Source organism: Solea solea, chromosome 11 (assembly GCF_958295425.1).
Source record: "Solea solea chromosome 11, fSolSol10.1, whole genome shotgun sequence".
Taxonomy (NCBI): Eukaryota; Metazoa; Chordata; class Actinopteri; order Pleuronectiformes; family Soleidae; genus Solea; species Solea solea.
In genome coordinates, this window is record NC_081144.1 from 3429426 (window position 1) to 3449535 (window position 20110).

The 20110-nt window shown below is 42.1% G+C and overlaps 1 protein-coding gene across 4 annotated transcripts in view; it reads right to left on the reverse strand.

The window, feature by feature from the left end:
• The window catches only part of LOC131468329 (protein bicaudal D homolog 2-like), a 44497-nt gene that overhangs the window by 19693 nt on the left and 4694 nt on the right, over positions 1 to 20110 (reverse strand). For all 4 annotated transcript variants that reach the window (XM_058642430.1, XM_058642429.1, XM_058642428.1 and 1 more), the window contains exon 2: positions 7094 to 7306. In XM_058642430.1, coding sequence (XP_058498413.1) covers positions 7094 to 7306 — 213 coding nt within the window. The remainder of the gene's footprint in view (positions 1 to 7093; positions 7307 to 20110) is intronic.

Here is a 20110-nt window from a genome sequence, read left to right on the forward strand (position 1 = left end):
GAGGCTCCACTATAAGAGACCACCTGATCACATCTAATTAACTTTCTCTTGGTCACTACAATTCTGGATAACGGTCACATGGGTCGGACCCTCTTTCCTCGTTTTTATCTCCAATGCTTTCCCTTAACCATTAAACTACTTTTTACAGCACAGAGGAGCTGAGCCTGCTTAAACCTCAGCAAAGCTCTCAACTATTTCTTACTGGGTTTAAGCCGCTATAACTTCTATTTCAGTGGGAAATAGCTCCATCACTTCTTTCTCACTCTGCTGACCTCCAATTCCATCTCTATCATGAACTTGCAAACATGCATGTATTCAATTTTTTCCCCCTCCAAATTACAGTCCCTCCCACATGGGCATGAAAGTAATAACATTTAACCCTCGAGCTCTCAGCGTCTTTGTCTGATATCACTGACCTCCATTAACCATTTCCCCCTCACTCCGGTGTCAGCGTGCTTTTAAAAGGCCACGTATCCTCCAATACGATTCTATCTTTGTCTTTTTCCTTTCAAGAAACGTCTCAATACACATGTACACACGTTTGGTCCATAAAATATCAGAAAATGTGTTTGTCAAACCTGGAAATGATGATGTTCTCAAATGTCTTTTGTTTTTGGTTTACGTTTGAATGATTTCTTTGTTATATGGAGCAAAGAAACAAAGAAAATATTCACATTTAAGAAGCTGAAACGACCAGAAATCTTACTTTAATAATGAGAAAAGCTTCAAACTGATGAATCGATTATCAAAATAGTTGAGGATTAATGTAGTAATCAATTAATAATCGATAAATTGTTTCAGCTCTAATTGGTTGTATGCATGAAAATGCAAGGGTGGCTCCCAAAATGCTGCTTCTTTGTGGATAAACAGCTAATACCAAAACTTTTGCGGATTTTCCTAGACTCAGTTCCATCATACAGTATCTCAAACGGTCTTGTTCACTCTCTCGTGATATTGAGCTTCCAAAACTGTGATGACCTCATGAGAAAAAAAGAAAACAAAACTTTTGCACCGTCCTTCAGGCTGTGCAGCAAATTAAAAGTTCACGTCAGCCTACATTAAAGCTAAATCTACAAGCCAAACAACACCTACAGGAGAGACGAGAGACGAATCACACATGAATGCAGCTCAAAGAATAATGACGCTCAGGGGCCTGTCGCTGCTGTCAGACACCACATCTGCCTTTATCCTCCTCGTCATTCTGTTCACCTCGCCTCGAAGACTCCGTGAGGGAAGAGAAAACACCATCAAGGTCACACTTTTCAACGAGATCATTAAAACACAGAAAGTGAAAGGAAGCTTGTGACTGTGTGGCCGACGGCTCTTTTCTTAATGTTGGAAAAGCGTGCACTTTATAGTCAATTAGTGAGGGTTTTTTTTTTAGGTCACATTGATTGAAGTGGATGTTTAAAACCCACTAGGTATATTCCATGTAGAGGCCTCTGTGTGTGTGTGTGTGTGTGTGATTATTACGGTTTTACTGATCAAATCAAGAACAGAACACGACGAAAACTTTGCTGAAGCAAAAACACAAACAATGTTTGGAATGAACAGAATTTCTTGACTTAAAAGGAAGTCATTGTTCAAAGGGGAAATAACATTTGTAAGGCCACTGTAACCCTAAGTAAGTAAGTTCTGTAACCCTGGACTTTTACCTTCAAGTACCAAATTCTAATTATGAGTTCATCCACGAGTCTGAGTGAACATTTGTACCAAATTCCCTGAAGGTGTTCTCTAGACTGGGACAGATGAAAGGACAACTCGCTGTCGTCAGACTCTGGGGCATACAGAATGGAAACTGAAGAAGCGGGCGTCTGGGCATGATCTCCTTTTCTACACCTCCCCTCTTCCTCTGTTGCTTCGGTTACCTCATTTTCATTCAAGACCAGTTTTTTTTTTGCAAACCCTCTCCCCCCAGTTTTATCTTTCCACACTGGCAACTCCCACAGGATGGGAGATGATCCATCTTGGCATTAATGTCACAAGAAATAATAAGGCACTCGACATCAACACCCCAGAGGCCTCTGGGAGTCCTGTTACATTAGCCTCACATATGAGGAAAACAACAGAGGAACAAAGATCGAGCCCTTGCTCTTGGGTCTTTTTATGGCTCGCGTCTGACCTTTCCATCATGAAGGCAAAGCTCCGGCGTTGCAGCGTGAACTGAACTTTCGGATCCTCCACACTCTCATTTCAGCGGCCTGCACAAACGATGAGCTTCAAGCTCAGCCTCCGTCTAACCTTCCAGATTCAGACACTTCCCCTCTCTCAATCCCTCTGTCAGGTGTTTAATCCAGCAATTGAAGCAGCACTTCAATCAGACTGCAGCTGCTGTGTCAATGGGGGGGGGGGGGGGGGGAGGAAAAACCCAATCATGTTTAACATTTGAAAGGCATCCACATTATGGTGATTGACAAACACCACAACACTGTCATGTTAGTGGCTGTGAGTGATAAATGGTCGGAGCAGGAGAACAACAGCAGCATTAGGAAGAACGTGTGATGATGCAGAAGCTGAACCAGACAGAGTGTGTTCCCATCACACAGGCAGGCACTGGGAATCCCCACTCTGTGAGCATCATGGTCGCCATCACTGCAGGCACATTCCTCTCCTCGACATGCGATTGAATTTAATGAAGTCACGCCTGTTACGAGTGCGCCTCCTTACAATGTTACGGGCTCTTTGAGGAGGTTTAATCCTGTCGACTGTGACGTGTGTCTTATCAGTGCTAGAGGGCTAACGTTTGAGTCTTTGCCATGAGACACCACCGCCTGGGAGAATCAAATCAGCTGAAATGATGCAACTAAATGGTTGTGAATGAACTGCTGTGAACTGAGACAAAAGCCATTTTATACTGAATGAAGTGTCCGGGGCTTTTGACTGACATCATTTCATTTTCTCAGCCTTTTGTGAGAACTCTCTAAGCTATATATAGATCCACAGTTCACAAATTGTGTGGAGGACGAATAACAAAAGGCACAAGAGTGGAGTAGTACAGAGGGATTTTGACCGGACGTACAGCGGCATATGACAAAAATAATGTGTCACCTTATCTCTTATTCTGTTTCGCTCACAGCGGCATCTGAAGCACGTGTGTGGAAGAGGAAGATGAAGGAAGCACCTGCGCTCTCACGGCTGCAAGCGGAGGCGGCATCCTTGGGATGCATTAGAGACCGACTCAAGTCTGACTCACTGCACTTTCACATGAGACACTTTGATTTGACTTTGTGATTTTCTTTCTTTAAAGAAAACTTTACTGCAGAGAGAACGAGAGAGATTAAGAATAAATCTGCCTCTTGTGAAATGTATTGCATTCCATGATGAAATTGAGTCATTCAATCACCACCAGACTGATTAGCAGCATTGTCTCTGGAAAGCAACACAATCATTCACCACTGGTGTTGAATTTACTCTCATTAAGTTGTTTTTTTTCATGCTCCTTCTTTTTCTTTGTCACCATTCTCGTCGCCTTCTCGTGCCCTCGCCTCCCTTCTCTCACAGTCCGAGCTAATTTGAAAGCGAGGAGACAAAGACCTCTTTCAGCCCGCGTCACTTTGGTCACAATGCCAGCCTCAGTGCCCAAGCTCCCTTCATTTGCCTGCCACACACACACACACACACACACACTCCTAGCACCCACAGACATGCCAGTAGAAGGGTGTCATTATCTACCATAAGCGGGCTGATTTACTCTCGAGCCTCTTTTATTTGGCCAATTACAGTTAGCCAAGGCTCGTGGAGTTGCTCGAGTGTCGTTAAGATGAAAATGGCACCCGCAGAAAGGCAGGCCACCAAAATCTGTAGACTAGACTCGATGATACGTGGGGTAAAACCGGTGCAACATTCAAATCCTGGTTCAAGCGGAGCCTTTCCATGCGGAGTTTGCATGTTTTCCCCGTGCCTGTGTGGGTTTTCCCCGGGTACTCCCCTCCCACAGTCCCAAGATACTCCGATTGTGGTTAGGTTAATTGAAGACTCTAAATTGCAAGGCAATCTTTGCAGGGTGTAACCTGTCTTTTGCCCGATATCAGCTGGGACTGGCTCCGCAGACCTCACCCCCCCTCAAGCCTCGAGGATAAACAGTATATATACACAACAGCCAGACAGAGGAAGTTATCTGAAGCAATGTGAAGCACATGACTTTGTTTTTCGGGTGTGTGGTCAGTCAGTACCCTCAGATGGGAGATTAACGAAGTCTTTGCTGGAAGTAATCATGTTTTATCTGTTTCATGATGTCTTCCATGACGCCCAACACTTAAAGCATCTTAAATTCAGAGTTAAGCAGCAGCTGACCTAAGTATGGTGGAATCTGGAGTTTAAGACGCTGTGCGGGTCTTTCTTCAAGTGTTTGTCACTAATCTCGGTAAGAACCACCACTGACATGGGGGGGGGGGGGTCGTTTATTCTCCCAAAATTACACTGGAATTACCAGATTGACCTGTAAAAACAGTGGAACCAGTTAAACCTTCTGTGCATAAACTCATGGAGCTTTGCAATAGCGATGGGTTTAACTCGACTCATGAGATATGATTATCAAGATATACACAGTAAATTTATATTATTTTCTTTAATATCAATCAGAGCTGAAACGATTAATCGATTACTAAATTAATCGACAACTATTTTGATAATCAAATAATCGGTTTGAAGCTTTTTTCATGATTAAAACAATGTTTCCGATTGTTTAAGCTTCTTAAATGTGAATATTTTCTTCATTTCTTTGCTCTGGATTACAAAGAAATCATTAAAAGTCAATGATTTTGGTTTGTGGACAAAACAAGACATTTGAGAACATCATCATTTCCAGGTTTGACGAACACCGATCAAGACTTTTTAAGGTTTTCTGATAACACCAAACGATTAATCCAGAAAATAATCGACAGATTAATCAATTATGAAAATAATTGTTAGTTGCAGCTCTAATATCAATATAACAAAGGTTCAGAACATCAATATGTTAATGTCCACACATAATTTGAGACAATGTTATTCCATTTTTTTTTTTACCTCAGATGTGCTTTTCTGTGCATAAAGAATCTAAAAACCACAATTCACACAATTGATTCCTGCAATTTTCCTTCAGCAGCAACACTTTAATCTAAGTTGCCCTGTGACCTGCACTCCTCCTGCGTGATGATACTTAAACAACTGTGCCAGAGTTTCCTCTGTGCTAGAGTGCAGGGGTATGCACAGAATATTAAACCTGACCTTGAAATTAACACCAATTGTCTTGATCCGACAATTTCAAATCAATTCCTTTCTCTCCTCGTACACTCAGAGACTCCTCAAACAAGCTGCTGCTTCAACCATCCTCTCTTTTATTAGTATTCCTGCCTTTGACATGCAGCTCAGGACTTTGCATCAAAGAAACCTGTCTCAGGGTGAAAGGCTTCTTAAGGCCCACTGTCAGGCTGACTCAAAACAATAAGATTACTCCAAGCTCGGTTTATGTCTTAATCTGTGAGATTTCAACCCGTGTTTTTGTCTTCAAATCTCTTCATCACACAGCATCATACACACACAGTCAATGGCAAAGACCCACACACACTCACTATAGTGTTGTCTCATCAAATGAGGTCAATTAGCTGTGCGTAAATAGAAATGGCAGCAGAGAGCGAGGTCAGACATTGTCCAAAGTGGGGCGCAGACGATAAAGGTTTGCATTATGACAGTTGAGGAAGCTGAAGAGAGAAAAATAGGAATCTGTTGTGAAAGCTTTCAAGGAACAAACGTGGCAGAAATGATCCGGCTGGTAAAGGGTTTGTCTGAGGTGGAGATAAGAGATTCAACCAAATCTGCATTCACAACTGTACTGTAACTGACAATTTCCCATGGGTTCCCATGATTATAACTCCACCTTGGGTCACAATAGAGAGGAGCGACGTCACATTTGGCTTTAATCAGCTCGCTCTTTGTCCCAAAGTCATTACGAGAAGATTAATTAAACTTGTCTCAGCATGTCAAAAACACAACAGCTGCTGATTCATCCATCACACCCCTTAAAATAATACATGCTTGGACAGCAGCGGTGGAAAGACCAATTTTAAATGAATGTTTTTCGCAGTAATTACCGCTTGCTGCACTCAATCCAGCATGATAGTGTTTGGACGAGTGTTTTATGATCACTGCGTAAATCAAATAGTAATATTGTTTGAAATGTTTGATCAGTTGATCAGTGATGATTATCTAGCCCAGGGGTCTCAAACTCAAATGACCTGTGGGCCACTGACGGTCTCGTCTGGTCCGTTGGGGGCCAGTCAAGTGGGAAAAGCAACAGTTGCGGTGGACGTTATCAGCTCCTTTCATCAATATGCCGTATTAATTCCTTTTTTTTTTTATATGTACTCTATTGCCTCGTGTGAGCTTTTCTGTCTTTTACTTCTTCTATCTTTTATCCATTATTCTGTATTCTTTGATCCACTGTGTTTGTTTTAAAGTGCTTTACAAATAAAGTTGGATTGGATAATTTCAAAATAAAAGTGGTTGTTTTAATATGCATCAATAAAAAAAATACATATTTATGATGCAAAATTAATCTATTCATTTAAAAATAAAACCACTTTGAGACCCCTGATCTAGCCCCTATTAAAGAGATACTTCACTACACTGCTGTTGAGATAACCCTCCATTTTGTGGGCTTGGCCACCATCATGTACTGTCTTCATGTCTGGTTTCAGATCACATTCCTGAGTACAGTAATCAGAGAAGTAACATGCAACCATGCAATGCTGGCTTTAAGATATTCCTGTGTAGGCTAAAGGGTAGAGTAACAATGCCTCCCCGAATCCATGTTCAGGCCCCACATCTCTGCCCTGAAAAGGCTTGTACGTATAAAGACCCTTGTATCAGGAAGCTACAAAGAGAAAAATACAGAAATGTCTGCAAGAACAAACACACCCATTGTTGTGCAGAAGAAGAGCACTCACAACTGTCTGATTCAACTTCAAACAGGTTAGTTTGTCAAAGTACAGATGCAAGAAAATGGTCTTCTGATGAACATGAATTAGTCTAATTGAAATTACTTTTCCAGCAGACCAAATAAAAGTGAATCATTATTAAATTCTATCCCCTGATATGTCTCTGGTTCTCTTACCTCTTTCAACTCTTGGGAGATGGAGTTCAGACGTTCGTTCTCCGACCGGGTGTTGGCGAGGATGTTGCGAGCCTGGCGCAGTTCGTTCTGCAGCTCCAGGACCCTCTGCTCATAGTAGGCCTCCTTACAGGCCGACTCCTGAATCAGAGACTCCTCACGACTCTCCCCGTCGGCTGCCACCTTCCTGTGGTTGGAGTAGGCTTGTCCAAAGGCCTGGAAAATACAGCAAAAGAAATAAATAAATCAGAGGACGGACCATTTACAAGCTGTAAAAAGCGGAATAGCTCGATTGGATGTTTACTTTCGGAGTCAGCCATTCTAAAGTGACACTAAATATGTTTCCATGCACAGTGAAATCAAGCATCGGCTGTAGCTGGGATAAGAGCAGCAATGACAGACAGAATTTCAATCTCATTCATGTGTTCATGTGCATTTTAACAATCAAATTTTTGTCACACTTTTTCCAAAGTCATGTAAATGTAATAATAAATAATAAAAAAACAACCTAAATCCTATTAAAAAAGCACTATCTTCACCCAGGCTCCATCTGGGCTGCATTGTCCCATCATCGCTGGCAGTTGGCCTCGTGCTCTGCAGTGACTCCACAGATGGGAGGAATGAAACTGGGAAAGTGGAGCAAATGCTCGAGTGTGCACGTGATCATGAGAAGCCTGTATTCTACTGCTCTTAATAACTAAGAGCGCATAGCCGAGCAAATGAAGGGCACGAGATATGATTTGATTTTTTACAAGGATGACGTTGGTGAAGATTTATTTTATTTATCAGTGGACAGAAACACAGAATGGAAAGGAGTGAGAGAGATTCCTGTAGCCACCAGTGACCCGATGGACAACCCGAGCATGGAAAGTTATCACAAATCAACCTGAGGCACTCAATCTAACCACGTTTGTGTCTGTGTCGCACCCTCGCTTCTCTCTGACCGACTACTAACCCCTCACATCTGCACGTGCCGCGGCTGCTGCGGGATTTTCTGTCCAACTGCTTATTGTATTAATCCCAGTAATTCCTTTAGAGGAAGGGACAATCTGGAAATGTCTATTACTTGCACTGACCCACTTGCAGGCTCAGAGAAATAGGTGAATGTGTTAAGACTGGTTTAATGGGTTACTGGAGTGTGCGACATCATGTCTCGTGCATGGTAACGGAAATATCTTTCATAATTCAGGAGTGATGACAGCAGAGGAACTCACTCTGAGTCACAATGTGCTTGATTTAGAAGTCGATTAAAATAGGAAGGAACTTCCTCTTTTTATGCGACAACATCCTAACTGTACACGTCTCATGTACAAATGTAGTAAAACCTCATCTTTGTCCTCTAAGCAATGGTAGGGGGGATAAGTAATCTCATAAAGGAGGTTTTTATGAGTTATTACTGACACGTCTGTCAATCAACAACTCATGTCAGCCACTCGAGATAAGAGGTTTGGTTAAACAGTAGTCCTCTTTCTTACCCTTCCCCTCCAAACATTCAAACCATCAATCAGCAGCAGTCCTTATTTGATTAGGAAGTCATTGTAAGAGGCAGGATTAACCCAATCCCAAACAGAGGCAAATCCCATCTTTATAACCTTTGTGGACGCTGGAAACAGAAGAGACTCCAATCAATCCAATCAACCAGATCTGTCTTTCTTTTCAGGCGAAAAATGAGAGTCCCCGTGGGCCAAAACCCACTGACCTTAGGTCTTTAATCTCAGCTCCTGAAGCGTGGCTGCTTTAGGGCGACTTTTAGGGGAGGGTAAATTGGGGGATGCATGCAACCAATCCTATAATCTCACAGTGAGCTGCTCTCAAATTCATAATTCATCTTTATCTTAGCATATGTTGGGTTTTTTTTCACATTGGAAATATGAGTATGGATTCTTAATCTCTTGCTAATCAAAGGCAGGTCTGTCCTCATGAGCGCACACTGTCTGATTATGCTAAACATCGTGACACAACATAATGAGAAAGTCAATCATCTGTGAGATTTAAAATCTGTGCATGTGACTCCAGAGAGATGCAGACATTATGGACGAAGGTCGACCACCTGCTGGGCTGCACATTATATTATTATACTGCAGGGCTGCTGCCATGTGGAGATAAAGGCACATGACTGAGGAGTTCATACAAATCGACACTTCAGAATGTACTCATTACTTCCTCATACATTTACTTACATCACAAGAGGATCTGACTATTCTCGTCATATGATTAACACGTGGAAACTTCAAAAGTATAAATAAAGACGTGTGGGTGGGTGCATGGATGCAGAAGAAGGAGTTGGATTCTCTGGTTATGAGGCTTATTTTCAACAAACAGGGTGTCAAAATAAAATAAAGGTATTATTAAACTTGATTTACCTTTTCTGTTGCTACAACAGCGTGTTCTTTGACAGTCTAAAACAAAGACCGCGTCCTCTAATCTCAACTTCACAAGCAAAGTTCACAAAGTTCACTGATGATTACAAGGTGAGGCAAATCATCGCGATGTGATCATGGTCCCATGATGAGAGGGGAACTGCAGCTAAACACTAGGTTGAGATAGGAAGCTCCACTGCTTTCAGTCAACACTTCTTTTTTTTTTTATATCATACAGGAAATTAAAGTAAGAGGGGAAAACTAGGTCACAGAGTTCACTCCAGTTTCTCCAGCTCAGAATCCTCCTGTGCATGCGCCTGTAATCCGGTGAGTCAAGCACACAGGGGAGAAGGGCCTTAGGTTCCTGACAAGAATGAAATCGATCAATAATGCCGGTTTCAGAGATCCTCGGGTGCTGAAGTACACCGCATCTAAAATTCACATCTATACCACATCTAAAATTCTATTTTCAGTTAGTCCTGCTGCCAGAGAGCCGTGTTTATTTTGGTATGAAGGGGGGACAGTGAAAGGGGGAGAGGTTGTCTCCAGAGAGGTGATTACCGTGGATGCTCTGGAGTGGATAATAAAACCAATAGGTGCATTCAAGTTAAGCCACACAGACACATGAACTGTACAAGTGAGAAGCCAGGAGTACTTTTGATTAACATGAGAGGCATTAGAATACTTAAGATGTGAGGTAGATTCTTCTTCCATCTCTTCTTTAGCAGTAATCATCTCATTGCTGAAGTTTCCATTTAGTCCCATGTGGTCTAAAGAACCATTAGGAGCGGCAGCCAGATACTGAGAAATATAAAGATTATAAGACAAAGAGAGTATTCAGGCGACTTTATCGCTGCTGACACGGGCGAAGCAGAAGAAGCAGCATTGTTTATTTATGAAAACCTCCTGCATGAGTATAGCCTTCTCACCGAGACTGACAAATCGCTGACCATAGCTCAAATCAAATCAAAAATCTCAATTTGATATTGTTACACCCAAAAACTAAGACATGAATTAAGTCTAATTTACATATTTTGGCATAAATATTGAGAAAAATCAACCCACACAGTAAAGTCCGTCAGGAAAGTATGATAAGAGGAGGACGGTTTCTTTATCTGCACTGATTATGAGGCGGGAGATATGGTAATCTCACAAGATGATGCCAGACTGGCCACAACAGGATGTGCACAACCAGACAACACAGATGCAGAATTGTGATATGACACTAGTTCAGAGATTTTCTGTCTCTTTTTTTTTAGCAGCTTTCTTGCTATGACTCAGACGATGAATACTGAGCAATAAAACTCTAAGATGACCCTGGATGCCAAAGAAGTGTTTCAGCAACACTGAAGGCTAAAGTGTTGTCATCGTAGGCGACTGCGGAGGAAGAGAGGTGGAGCAGAAAGAAAGAAAGAAAGAAACCAACACAGTGAATGGTTTATCCTGCCTCGTGATTCACAATTCACGTGGAGTCAGAGTCTGTGACGATAACCAGAAACAGGCCCCGTCTTCCTCCCTCTTTCCATCTCGGCCTCCACTTATCAACAGGCCACTGCGCTGCCAGTGACAGTGAGGGGACAAATGGCTTCGAGGTGTGTGCCGATTCTATATTTAGCCGTCCACTATCCGCTGTTAACAATACACATCTCTCGGGGCTTGAGGTTAAAAGGCATTTGGCGAAGCGGTGGGTCCCTGAAACACAAACAAATGACCTCCACAGTACTCCACACAGCACTTCACTGAATATTCCTTGGGATATAATGGCTCACGGTGTTATTTGGGCATGAAGAAGCTGTATCGTGGCTCTGTGAGGAATGCTGCTCATCTCACGTGGCAGCGTCCGCGTGTCTAAGTTAACCCTGAACGCCTCATTTTAATGTGTAACAGGGAAGCTAATTATTAACACCAGACTTGACACTGACTTTCATCCGGTGTCAAATCCACAGACATGATGTGATGTGATTATAATCAGCAAACCTTCCTCGTAGGACTTTTCTGCACATGGCTAAATAACAAGTTCTAGGGCTTTATGATACAGCCAAAAATGGTAATACAATATAAAGGTTTAAAATCAACAATTATTGCGATTAAATATCAGATATGAAAAGACTGAGTTTTGCTCTGGAAAGAATGTGGAAAAAAAACAATAAACTGAGGTCCTAAAATAACCACAGAGATGTGATACTGTAGTTTCACAGGGCCAGGATTGGATTGAGATCATAAGTATCAAACATGGTTGATATGTGCTTAGACTAAACTGGTTTTACACACAAATGGCAAAATAAAGACTCTTGACTCTTAAACTGTGGGAGTGAACAGCAAGCAGCAATAACCATTGAGAGCTGGCTGACTAACTTGCTTGTGATTGTTTGTTTAATTTCCAGTTGTGCAACCACTTGTTTATCTAGTGCAGTCATTTCAAGAGACTTGGCAGCCAAATTCATTTTCAGGACTTTTTAATGAAACTATCATTAGGCATTACAGTAAAGAAAAGTTTCCTGGGTTAGTGTAAGCGTTCTCGTTATGAATACATTAAAAAAATCAGTTACATTCGGCGTCATGTCTCACAATACAACAGAACCCTCTAGTGTGTGGCCAACATCGTTAGAGAGAATATAAGGAAGATTAAAAGAGAAAGAAAACGTGACAAATAGGAACAGAAGGTGATCGAGATGCGAATGAGGGAGATAAAGACATTCGCTGGTGTCTGGCACAGAGCCGCATTGATTCACAGTGAGCTGTTGAGAAATGATTCCCACTCAAACTAGACGCACATACATGCACGTGTGCCCTGCAGTCAGCCGCACTGCAGCACCTGCTACTCCAGCCATGTTGAAGCTTGTTCTCCCCACTGAGTTAACGGAGAGGAGGCGGGTGTTCAAAGCTTCATCGGGGGCTAAACCATCACTGCAACACACGCAGGCGATGGACCGCATGCCAAAGGCAAAAAAAATAAAATAAATAAATAAATAGCACTCAACAGAGAGAGAGTGTAAGAAAACAAAGGTTAGAGAAAACCTTTCCCACAAGAGATATTTCCTCGAAAATAAACAGTTTCGCCTCAAGTGGCTAAATGCTACAATCTCATGGTGAGACTCGAAGGACACAAACCTTTAAAAAACAACCTCGGAGGAAATGCCAGAGGGGACGGAGCCATTGGGCAAAGGTAGACACATGCAATTAACGCACAAGCAACACATCTCTGCATATGAGCCATTTACTAATCAGACTCATGAGGCCCTGTCACATGGCTCGCTGAAGGAGTCGTCCTCCACCATACAGAATATTAGAGTTGCCTAATTAGGCTCCAGGAGTCAGTGATAGAAAAGCTGGACATGAAGGCTGTAATGATTTGGTGTTGGTTCGTACTTTGATCTAAAAAAACCCAGACAGGTTCTAGTCCAGCTTCACACAGGCCGCTAATCTGGAATCAGCATTAGAGATTCTCTGTGAAGTCAGACGACATCTCATGTTCAAACATGCTGCTAATCTAAATTCATTACACGTTACACGGAGGAAAAGCTTTAACGACGTGAAACAACTGCAAAATAGAACAACGACTTAGCCGCCTGTGTGTCCGTGAACTGGCTCCTGTGTCGTTAGAGGGTAAAAACAGTCATTCTGCCCCTGGCAGTGAAGTTAAGAAACCTGAGCACAGTTTATTTAGTCTTGATGAGTTTGTATGACATGTACAGTAATAGTGAGGTTACTTTCATTCCACGCATGGGTGAAATCCAAGATAACCCTAAAACAAACCACATTGCATTTACAGAAAAAGCAGATTCCAGGTAAATGTTTCCTGAGATGGTTTGTCTTGACTTGGGTTACTGTTTATACACATTTATACACAGTTCCCACCATGTTGTGGTGATGAAGACACCAGGGTATGTAGCCTTTGTTTGATTACACTAAATCGAACAAGCCATCATATTCCTGTGCCTCTACGTGATTGAGGGGAGCATACCGGCATTCCGGGAATCAAGAGGTGAGATGTGTAAAACAAGGCAGTGTTCAAATTTTACAAAGATGTGGAGTCAGTTTTTTGGACGACCTTATCAGTCATCAAAACGTTGGAAATGGTGGTCCATGTGATTTCTGCCCGTGAATAAATGCCCACTGTTATTCATAATAAAATAAGGGTTTGCATCAGTCTAGTGCTCCATGCATGTATAGACAATCTCACATCTCATTCCAGGAGCAGTGATTTCTCACCAGGAGTTCATCCTCATTTGTGTGTCCTTGTATTCTTTGAGTGACGGGTTGTCTCTTGACTTCCTCATAAACTAAAGCAAGTGTCCATCTGGTTCATGGTCTTCTTTATTGTCTCTTTTGACCAAAACTAAATGCCACCAAATTGGACATTGGCTACAAATGGTCTAATGTGGAGCACATGGACCATTTCCAATTAAGACATTATACATCACATGGATCTTTGGGGACTTCTACACCTGAATGCAGAAAATATGACCCACAGAAACATGAGGTGGGAATAAAAGGTTAATTCCCAGCTTGACTAGTCCATGATCTTGTACCACAGTGACAGATTGCCTGTTCTGTCTTGTGTCTTGCACAGTGAGAGATGAACCAAAAGGTTTTAAACTCTATTCATGTCATCAGTATTTAATTTCAGCCTTGAATTAATATTATGTTAATCATTGGATTTAATGTCAAATGTTAAGCTGCTAAATCTACTACAGAGTAATAGGAGACAAAAACAAAGTCTCCAGGGTAGGCAGAAATTCAATAGGCCCGATATAGTGCACCACCATATCTGCATGTGGGATGAAGTCTGGGTTCTTTATCACCGTTCATATCGCTTGAGTGTCCCAGAACAGCTCCAGGTCTGGGCATCCACAACCTCAGTCATTTGCAATGCAAAGTTAGCCTTATCGGAGCCGGCCTGAAGTTCCCCTTTCTGTCTAATGCTCTGTGCCTGGATGAGAATCTCCCAGGTCCACGCGTCTGCACCCCAGGGGAACATCCGTTGTTATGGTTACTACGCCAATTACAGTGACAGAGCGAGAGACGGGTCCTGTAAAGGCAGGGCAAAGGGGTGCCACTGACACAGATGGCTGTTTCAGGGCTCAGCCTCGCACAGCTTGGTCCCCTCCCTCCTTCCTTCTCTGGCTACAGTGTGCTGTGCCTCTACAGTGTGGGATTTGGTTGCACAATGAGCACATTGAGCTTTGGTTATGTGCAAGTTCTTGTTTTTTTTACTCTTTATTATCTGGCCAAGCCTTTATCATAAAAAAAAAACAAGAAGTAACTGAGTTACCATTAAGGCTGAATACCATTTCACACCTAGTCCACACAACTTGTCCTTAAAACTGAGATTTTCTTCAGCGGCACACTTCAAAGATGATGATTAAGATGTTACTTTCAAAAGGATGTTATTGTCAAAAAGCTAGTGTTGTTTGCATATACATATGCTACATATAATAAACTGGTGGTAGGGGGTAAAAATGAGAAATGGGATTGGTCTTGAACTTAATTTATTTCACAGAATACTTCACTGCTCCCTGTGGAACCTTTACATGCGTCTTGCGGAGCTAAACAGTTGTTCAAACATGAATGACAGATGAGGGGAGCAGCTGGGGCCAGACATACACATAAACACATGTACATGCAATTGTGAACTCAAACACACCAACACATGTGATTTCATTTTCTTCCAAAGTCCAAGGTCAGGAAGATTGCAGGGTAAAGGGGGGGAAGGGGAAACCAACGCTGGATCTATTTGTTCGTGCTTCTCCTGTAGTTTAGTGGGGTTTAAACTTACCAATAACCATTTATTAGATACATTCTGCGTATTACCCCCTCATGAGCTTCCCATCATCATCCTAGACTCATCCATTAGTGGCAAGGCAAGTCTAATCAATCAGGTTGAGGAGGTGACAGGGCGGGGGAAGGACTGTAGAACCTTTATTTCCTGTGGCTTTCAATCTAAAGTGAAAACCTCATATGTCTCTTCTTGAATAAATCTATTCATCATTCGTAAACTACTCTGTCAATCGCAATGGTATCGGCGAAATGTCCTTGTGCTGCTGTCCTGAACTCCCCATTCATCCTCTCGGACCTAGAGGACGACAGTCTACTCTCTGGGGCAGGTCCTGTCCATGGCCTCCCTTTCCCTATTTGAGGTAATTAAAACGTGTATGTGAGTGTTTGGTGCCACATTCTCGCTAACACTGAGGTTAAGTCATAGGTCAGAGTGGCAAGCCGTCCATATGAGACCGCGTCAGTTTGTAAAGAATGAGCTCAGCTCACTTCAGCACCACCGAGCGCGTCGCAGATCATCACATCTATGCACAAATAAATTACTGATGGTAAAATTAATAAGAAAACCTGAATACAGCACAAAAACAATAATCAGTCAACCTCTTGATCAAAGATAAACAAAAAGCACATAGCTGCTGTTCAATGAGATACATCTTTACTACGCTGTATTTGTCAAAAAATATAAGACACCTTTTCTTTGCACTCTCTTAAAGTCATTAAGCTACTAATAGGCGGACTCCGATTCTTCTACCATCTAAAAGAGTGAGAGCTGGTTCCCACAGAAAACTCTTAAGATTGCCCATCCAGTACCCCTCACACAAAACCTTTCCATTTCTATACCCTCGCCTCTCTAGGACCCCTGAGAGACTGGCACATATCCAATTTAAACCCCCTCCTCTCCATGCTCCCTCTGAGCCCAAACTCTAATGTTGTTATTGCTGTACAGCCAGTTCCCCCCCCCTGCCTGGCTATACAACTCTTATATCTCCCCTCCCATGTAGCCTTTTTTTCTATTCCCATTTCCTCCCTCTGTGTCCCCATTATACCTCTGCTGGGGGGTTTCAAAGCATTGCCTCCATGAGACCCACGACCACTGTGACAGGGAGCCTCAGGCCCACTAGCCTATTTACTATGGGAGGTTGGGGAATAAAGAGGAGGAGGAGGATGGTGGTGGTGGCAGGGAGTGGGTATCAAGTGAGGAGAGATTGCACTGTGGTGTAGAAGTTAATGAAAAAAAAAAGCAAATACTCAGTGTGAGGGGACACCCCTTTCAAACTGCTAATGTTTGAATAGATGGCCTATCAAAACGAGAACATGCTTTTCATACCTGCCCTCTGGTTTAATTCGTTTAGGCGAGATTATGGGAGGTACTCTCCAGGCAGTGAGCTGATAATTGAGATGAGCAGACTGTGTAGAATTTCAGAGGAACCAGAGAAGGGTGCGCCAGTTTGTGCCTGTGTAAACACAAGGGGTCTGCATCTCATTTCTTCATCTGCTGCATCGAATCACAAAATGCTATGGAACAAACCTCATCCAAATGGCAGGATGTGTGTGTGTGTGTGTGAGTCTCAAAGGGTGGAGTCGGGGGCGCCCACCATCTGTGCACGTAAAGCCACCACAAGTTCATTCCTGCTTGTCATGTATGCTAATTTATCCCCCATCTCTTATCTTTTGTTTCTCAGGGGATATTTTCATGAATTTAAAGTGCTCAAAAACACCCCAGTATTCAAACGCCAATATAGAACCTTGGAAAGGAATATATCTTGAATATTTTGCTGATTTAGTAAGGTCATAAAAAGGACATCAGCATTTGTGTCAAGACAGAATGCATCTGTAGATCGCTGGCAGGAAATTCCAAAATTGGTTTGCAGGGCTTTTTTTAAGCGTATGAAATGGCATATTTAAAAAGAACAAAAGATACTGGTGGGTAGATTTGGAGGCAGGAAAAGCAAGATATACATTAAAAAAACAACATATTCATTGTTAAGACTTCCTCCTTGTCAGCGGTGAAACACAGGTGATTGAGGCCCTGATGACCCTCATGTGGTCACTTCCTCTGATTCACCCTAAAAAAAAAAATATCCGGACTGATGCAGAGACATAACTCATAGACGGCCTCAGCCAGACTCCTTACAAGTAAACAGGATGCAGAGCAGTGGGAGCGAGGGAGGCCAGTTCTGATTTCAATAGATGCAAGATGAATGATTTAAAGGAGCAGGAAGCTTTGACTCTGTGGGAGACATTATGGTTACAAACCATATCATCTAGATTTATAAAACAGAATGCCAAAAAAAAGAAGCAATGGAGGCATTCAACAGGGTGTCATTCTACTCTAATCATGCTGTAACAGAGAAGATAATATGTCAGCAATCTGACCCAGCCCTTTACTTTCCCAGAGTTAATCTACAGACTCTATCAAAAGAACGACGCAGGCAGGGTTCAAGAAAAACAGCCACAAACTTAGACTCTGCCCACAGTTTTAGATGATTCACTGTGGTTTATGTAAGACAATGGAAGACTCTAAATACAAACCAGTACACTGGTCAAAAAACCCACAAACACCCACAAACATCTGGCTTTTGTCTACCATCGGAATGGATACAATCAGCAGTGAAACGGCTAAAATCAAACAACTCTGCAGTAAACACATGGAGCCTTCGCATGACATTAGAAAAAAATGAATTGTTGTATTAGTCAGAGTAAGACTTTTACATTTACTGTAAAATCCACCACACCCAGATCATTTGATTTGGGGGCATGTATACCTTCAGTCAGACCAGAGGTGGATTCAAGCTGGCAAGGACACTCTGTACATGCGCCATTGTTCCCACAACCCGGCTAATGCCCCGAAGTTCAGGCTGTTACATATCTGGACTGATGAGGAAATGATTTTATGCTCCATCAGCTCAAATAATTTGATATTTTCAAGTTAACAGATGGGTTCCTACAGTCAAGTGTGGGATAGAGATGTTTTACAGCTTTCGCTACGAGTGGTTGAGATGGAATAATGACAGCGAAGTGAAAAACAAAAGGCAAGAAAGGCTTACTCAATTAGGTTGCAAGTGTCTACCTCGATCTGATCAGGTTTACCTGAGCTGAACTGCACTGTTGACAGGCCTACAGGAAACCACTGCATGTGTTTGAACCGGCAAATGGGAGTATCTAAGTCAAACAAGATGTAACGTGGCATCTTGAGTTACAAAAAGTGGATCCAGATAGTATTACAGTGAAAACAACATTACCTGACACATAAAGTAAGGCGTTTTATTTATTTATTTTTGGGCGAGGGTAAATAAAGACTCTGTCCAAAAAGTCTAAAGTAATACGACAAAAAGATGGCGTCATAAACAGCCTGTTTGCCGTGATAAAAGTACAATTAGGCGATAGGAAGCGAGACACAATGCAACTTCACACAACAACTGGACAAATGGAGAACGCATAAGGAGCCATTGTGTTCTCTAACACGCAAACAACCCACGTGAGTGTTACACAAGCTCCTGTGTGTGGAGAGATTTATAATAATTCATTATCACTTTTGCACCGTCGCAGCCTGGAAATTAGAGATGGGTCTTTAGAGGTCTGAGTTATGTTGTATGTTGTATTGTCAGAGGCACCCAGTCATTACTATGAGCTCATCCCCTACACTTAGCCTGGACCCCTGCCTGATCCAGCCCAAGTCTGCAGTAATTGGATTACAACACAGGAATCATGACCCTGCTGGTCTGCCGTACACTTACCTACATGCACGTTTGACTTCTGTCGATCTTTTTCATGATGCCTTTCAAAATAAATACATTTTTAAGTATTTGAATTATGGCCATAAAAATGTATTAAATTAATAGCCAACTATGTTGTTAATTGATGAATGCTTTTATATATTAAAAAAACCCAAGTTGTCTGCTTTCAGCTTTTTTAATTGTGAGTATCCCCTGGTGTCTTTGCTTCTGTATAACTGTACACGGTTTGGTTTGGGGCCAAAACAAGACATTTGAGCACTGACAAGTAATCAATTAATGGAGAAAATAATTGACACATTAATCAACGCCGAAAGTAATCATCACTTGCAGCTCTACGGAGGATCAAGTCATAAAATAAATTCATCTATAAGTGAATGAGGATTACCTAATAACTAAATAACTATGTGACTAAATCATAACAAGACACGTATTTACTGTAGCCAGAGGGAAGTGTCTTAAAGTGTAATGACGCACACAAAATTAGATAAGGGAAAATAAGGGAAAGTACAGGCACGATATTGTGTTCTTCTTCTTACAGGCCTGAGGGGGGAAACTTGTTACTGTTTGAAGGAACCAAAACCATGTAAACAGCCAATAAACTCCTTCCACACCATCCCACCATCCCACAAAAGCATGATTCTTTCCATTTAAACCCTACACCAACACTCCTCTATTTAATACACTTACAATAAAACCCATTAATGACCTCAATTTGACCTTTTTTAAACTGGTGCTGATTGTATTTTGTTTATTAGACCTAAGGACAAAAGCTCCTAAAATCATAAGAGATTAGCAGCAGGCCATTATACCTAAAACATGGCAGAATGAGTCTTTCATTACTTTGTGATACCAGATGGACGTCCTCATGTGACACACGACGGGACTAGGGCAACATAAGTCTACGTGAGTGGATCTTGAGGATAGAGCAGCCTGTCTGGACACTTTGAAAAACAGTGGAGAATGTTTGTGTGTGGTTTGTGTGGCAATCATTTACACATTCATATGGAGATTCATATAGAACATGGCCAGGCCTGGCAACAATCACAACAGACCGCTACAGGCTTGGCAGCAACTTTTGCAGGCTACTGGACCAAGGCAAGGGAGAAGAGGGCAGTTTCCCAAGAGCACCTGACCAGCATTATCCC